At 31.0% G+C, this 6,000-nt stretch overlaps 1 protein-coding gene across 15 annotated transcripts in view; it reads right to left on the bottom strand.

Moving 5' to 3' along the window:
• Positions 1 to 1,184: 1,184 nt before the first annotated feature.
• The window catches only part of EPHA5 (EPH receptor A5), a 355,442-nt gene continuing 350,626 nt past the window's right edge, over positions 1,185 to 6,000 (bottom strand). For all 15 annotated transcript variants that reach the window (XM_002745798.6, XM_002745799.6, XM_008993253.5 and 12 more), the window contains one exon: positions 1,185 to 5,860. In XM_002745798.6, the coding sequence (XP_002745844.1) occupies positions 5,755 to 5,860 (106 nt within the window). In that variant the 3' untranslated portion in view covers positions 1,185 to 5,754. The remainder of the gene's footprint in view (positions 5,861 to 6,000) is intronic.

Genomic DNA, 6,000 nt, shown 5'->3' with positions numbered 1-6,000 from the left:
GCTCATTCCAAAAGCTGAACACATAAGAGGTATAATCAGTCAGACCTTGGTTTCTATCCAAAATTTACACTTTGCTTGTTGTAAATGTGCAATTCATTTTTTCCCAATGACTCTCAGTCCTTCTGTCAATTAAACCAGAATGTTGGCATAAATGATTCTGTTATGATACTGTTATCTCAATTGCGTGGGCGACAGTGTGGAATCAGAATTGTGTGATGGGAAGTTCATAGGTTTAGTCTCAAATAAATGTGGATTTCATCTAGCCTTTGATAAGCAGTCAGGCCTTGAGCAAATTTTTGACAGCTTTAAGCTGTTTTTTTCTTCATCATTAAAATGGAGTCAATAATATATATCTCAAAGATAAAAGTGGAAAATTCTAATACAGATTGGTGTATTCTCATCAAATGCTAACGTTTTCACTACCACTTCATCCCTTCTACCTGGTCATATAATCTTTACTTCTGAAGCAAAGTGGAGGCAAAAATAATAGTCTACCCAGTGACAAAGAACTCAGAATTATTTACATAAAATATATACTAAAATATTAAATAATATCATTTGTAATAGTTATTTTATACATGTGCAAAGGAATTGTGGATTATTTCCATAGGCATGTTGATGTCACATTTTGTGATATAAATGCAAACAACTACAAATATAATTAATTTTCTTGAATATAGTGCATTGTATGCTGTGTTTTTTACAAAAAGAGGCCAATATGATACAATAGTTACTGAAACAGAGGGAAGTGTTTGTACTAAATGATAACTCTCTCTGTGATAATGCAACTTTACCACTCTATGCAATAAGCACATGTGTGGTGATGATAAAGTCTTAGGCTGATGAGCTGATGATGGTCAGTAAAAGTCTTTTTTTTCCTAGATGTTTGGCATAGTTTTCTGGTTTTTTTTTCCAGATAATATATTACACTGTCACAAATCAACTTCTAATTAGCTTTTGACACAGTCGTGTACCTATTCTACAATGTCAGTATCAATCTCCATATGCAAAAATTATTTGGCTGCAGACTCCTGAAACTGTTCTTGAAGAAAATGGATGCTGATGTCCTTTAAAATATTTAGTATAAGAAATTGAAACATTTTTATTAGAAGTAACTGAAATCATTACACAAAGGATATAAGTTTAAACTCTCAGGAGAGGGTCAAGCATGACAATTGGAATTAACTGTATTCAAAGGGTTTTTTATTTTCTAAAAAAATATAAAATTCCATATTTTATACTACAAAAAACATGTACACAAACCAAATGCACATAAAAGTTCAAATGAGAAAAAATACACAAATCCTAATCCTTCTTTGAATTAACTGTGAGGCAGGGATTTGAGATAGCCTGATGTATATCATAGAATAAGATATGCTATATAGCTGCTTCTGACATGACTGAAACTAAGAGATTTTGATAAAAATACTAACAATGACTGAGTCTAAATATTCTCAGACTCTTATAAATGTAATTTACACACTTTTAAATAATTGACCATAAAACTACACCAGTCTAAAGAATCACAGATATGGTGACCACTGAAACATCTGTTAATACAGCCCCCAGACTGAATAAACATGATATTTTGCTACCTTTAATTTTCCTCGTTAACATTTAGAAGAAACAAACAACATTTGATGCTGATTATTATAAACATATTTTTTTCTTTTTAAAGGATTGATGTCTTCTTCTAAGAGATAATTACGTGGTCATTCTAAACAAGAACATTCAATCATTTATGTGTAAAAAGACTTTCTCATAAATGAATAAGAAATGAAAAGAAAGTTCTTATCTATTTCTCTTTTGATACATTACTATATAATTAACAGCATAATAGAGAAAAATATTCAGTGTAACCAGCTGTGCTACAGAGTTGAAAAAATGATGACTTATTCTACTTACTAATGTCAAATAAAACTAGCATTTCAATTCCATTTATCGTCATCATCATCATCATCATCATCATCAGGATGATCATCATATTGTACCTAATTTTAACTTACTTTGAAGTTAAACACGTGGCAGGATGTAAGCAAAGACAGTTTACTATCACACTTATCTCTCTTTTTTTCTTATTTTTAGGAAGAACAAAACGAGAAGAGGACCTTACTCTACTATGTAATATAATACATCTAGTAAATTTCTAACACCTGACTCAAATAGTGTTTGTCATCCAATGCACTGTTATAGCCAAAAATGTTTTCCAAAGGTAAATAACTGTGCTTGTGCTTTGGAGAACCCACTTTACACAGCATAAATAATGGCGTTAAAAATATTTTACTTTCACGTAGAGATTAAGTAGAAGACATGCAAACACATAAGTGCTCAGATTACATTAATTTTCTATTTTAAACTTGAAACTGTGTCTTCACTTTTTCATGCTGGTCAAAACTCTTTTACAAACTGAATTAAGGATATTCTGTATTGTTTAGGCAACTCTGAAACCAGTAATGCTGGCCATACTTAAGTTTAGATAAAATATTAGAATATAATTTTTACAGTAATCTTGCAACCTTAGAATACTGACTAGGTGATTAAAATACAATAAATAAAGGATCATGCGCATTGCAATTTTTAAAAATGGGAAAATGAATTTCTTTACATTTTTACATGGAAATACTACATTATAAAAAAAGCAACTGATTATATTAATAGTACACATGAGCAAATGACAAGATTAGAAACAAATTATAATGGGTCAAAATAGTAATTGAGTGACTTCAGGTATCAGTCTGTTGAAAATTACTTCCTGTACTGATTTTTCAAAGTCCAATACTAAGAAAAAGTCATGGCCCTTAAGATACTGCTACTGACAGTCACACGAACATTATGTATTATTTGACAAATCTACTGTACGTGCTAAAATAGTCGTGTCTATTCTTCATTTTTGGTAGTCTGGTGGGTGACAAAATTAATCAATAGAATATGAAATTGCATAAACAAGATTTATTAAACTTTGCTCTTGATTATGGCCTCTCTACATTTCACTAGAGTTGCCTCTCCTCCTTGTTCCATTTCTCACATTTGCAGATGAGATTGGCACTTTCTAATTGGTGACATATCCAATAGGAAACAAATTTTTAGAAAGGCATTCTTTCCTCTTTTATAGGGAAAGTACTTCTTGTTTGACAGTCTCTGTATTCCTTCTAAAGTCAACTTAACCTTCTTTAGAAACTCTCAACCAAATTGAGATGCAGAAGAAAACTATTTGGCTATTTAGCTTTCCTTTCAATTTACTTTCCAAAATGAACACCAAGACTGCAAAGAAGGCAAATAAATTTGATCCAAATTAATTTATATTCGTCTTTTGTTAAAAAGAAGAAATCTATATGGTAACTTAAAGTTCTAGTCATTTAGATACATTCCACCCTGACCTCACAATTATCTTTGAGAATATAAAGTTGGAACGCAATGTAGAAAATATCTTTGTTATATCTAAGCAATTGTGGCAAGTTCATCAGCTCTAAAGCACATGGTAATTTTCTTTTTGATTCAAGATATATTTCATTTTGAAGTTTCTCAATTGTTACTTTATCACTTAGATTTTAATGTTTCTATAAAATTCAATAAAGTGCAACACAATCTCTCTACTTAATTTGTACAAAAGTAATTTATTGCATTAATTTTGTGTTTATTGAAATGAACAAATGTTTCTTTAATAATGGTGATGCCCATTTATTTGTGATTTTATCAAGAAAATACTAAGTTCACATCTCTGGAAAACTCACAAGACTAATAAATTATTTGTTTGCAGCACAGTTCGTAGGGACCCATGGTATATAGCCCTTATTATTATGAAAATTCAATATATCATTTGAAAATTGTTTAGGCTTTTGTTGTTGTTGTTGTTTTGATGTTTCCTGGTTCTTTAGAAAAGAGGTATTTGACTGTTTAAGTAAAGGCTGGGCAGAATAGGAAGTAGTTATTTCCCCAAAGTTTGTTCTTACATGTATTAACATTCAAGTAAAACAAGTGCTTGGAAAAAAAAGTACCATTAATACAACAGGGCTATCTTTCTGATGAATTTCATTAAATCAGTCTTCTCTGCTCTATGGTACTATTAACATTGATAATCATCAGTAGGCTGTATTTTATTTAAGTGCTCTGCTTTTGAACAATTACATGGCATTCCATGATTTTTATAAAGTATAATAATACAAAGTGTTGATTATCTCAGGAACTGAATTTTGTATAATTTCAAATACACTGTATAATTTGTATCACAAGTATAAGTCTTCCTTATTTGTGGTATATAGAGCATACATAAAAGATATCTTATATTCCTTAATAAGTCCAATTACATAGTACCTTGGATTGGTTCATTAAAATAATCTCCATGCCATGTAACTGAATATAAAATGAAAGTAACAAATGAATAAACATCAATTAAAAAATAAAACTTGTCAATTCTTGAAATAAAATTCTGAAGGGAAAAAAGTGTATATAAATATGTTTATGTGTGTGTATGTATATATATATATATATATGTCTGTATTTGTCATAATTCCATTGCTGCCTTAGAATAAAAATTTCTCAAACTGAGTCAAATAGGAATGGTTACAAAGGATTAACACTTAGGGGTAATTCTTCGTGCTATGTGCCTGGATTTAACAACATTAACAGAAGCCTGCACAGTTAAATCCTTCTATATCCTGCTGAAAATGTGCCCTTTGGTGTCAACGTTGCTTGACAAGATATTTTTTAGGACTCAGAAAGGTGAAATTTCTTACAGGGGTTCAAGATTAATGGCTAGAAGAACTGCATTGTCACAGATATCACAAAGTGTTTTTAAAAAGCCAAAGGGGATTAGTCTTATATGCATTTCCTTTTAGTGAATAAAGAGATTAGCTTTTGGACACATGAGAGGAAAAGAGACACAAGCTTGTGTTAAATTTTGTTTTACAGCTTCCCTATTTCTCCTATTCATATTACACTCTGGAACACTTCTTCCTATATTTTGCTAAAATTAAAACACTATTAGAAATGCAAGCAGAATGGTAACACACACATGTGCAAGCAAACACACACAGAACTCCATCTTAAATCAGTTCCTGGGTATATTGCAAATTATACAGTATATACACATTTATTACCTAATAATCTCTAGAAGAGCAACTAAGAGTAAATTTTATAACACAAAAAATAAATATACACCCTGCATTGTACTTTTTCTTGATCAAGCAACATGTTTATATACTAGTTTCTATAACTTATAGCTGCGTAACAGCATTTTAAAATTACAAAAGAAATTATCTATTAAGAAATAATCTGATCATATTGCTCTTCAATACACTTTTGTAGACAATTAAGACTTGAAGTAAACTTTAGTAAACTGTAGCTTTTGTTAGCTCAGAAATGGCTATAAAACATTTCAAGTAGATCCCTGGAAGTTTTGAAAGGGGTTGCCTTAGTTCAGTCTATAAAGGTGCTATATATTTATATATTTCAGGTACAAAATGTTGTAGAAGTAGTGGGAAGGATTTTGCAGTTGTAACGTAAGAGGATGTTTAATCTCATGTCCCTTTTAATGAAAGATATGTTTGCTTCATGAAAAATGAAGACTAAGGACTAAGAACTGGAGATTTTAGTAAAACCATGATTACAAATTCTGTGGCTGAGGCAAATGTTTTCTAAGGTTAGAAATCACTGTTTTCCCTCCACCCCACCTTTTTTTTTTTTTGTCAAAATAAATCTCGGGGCTGTTTACAAAGTGCAGAATCATTCACTTGAAGAAGTGACATTTACATGAAGTTATAACGGCACCATCCCATTTACCAGCTGCACCTTCATTTCTTGAAGGCTGTTCATGATCTTCTTCTGGTGACCGACAAGAGTCACTCCAAGCCGTCTCAAATCCCTGCATGAAGAAAGCACACATTGGATGTATTGATTGAATTTGTAGCACACCTCAATATTTAACGTTGGCAAAGGGGCAAACATACTGCAAACACTAGTTAGACTACAGTCCTAATTTAGACACAGACTCTAATGTTTAAA

The sequence above is a fragment of the Callithrix jacchus genome, chromosome 3, assembly GCF_049354715.1.
Source record: "Callithrix jacchus isolate 240 chromosome 3, calJac240_pri, whole genome shotgun sequence".
In the NCBI taxonomy this organism is placed as follows: domain Eukaryota; kingdom Metazoa; phylum Chordata; class Mammalia; order Primates; family Cebidae; genus Callithrix; species Callithrix jacchus.
This window is presented reverse-complemented; position numbering and strand designations above follow the sequence as displayed.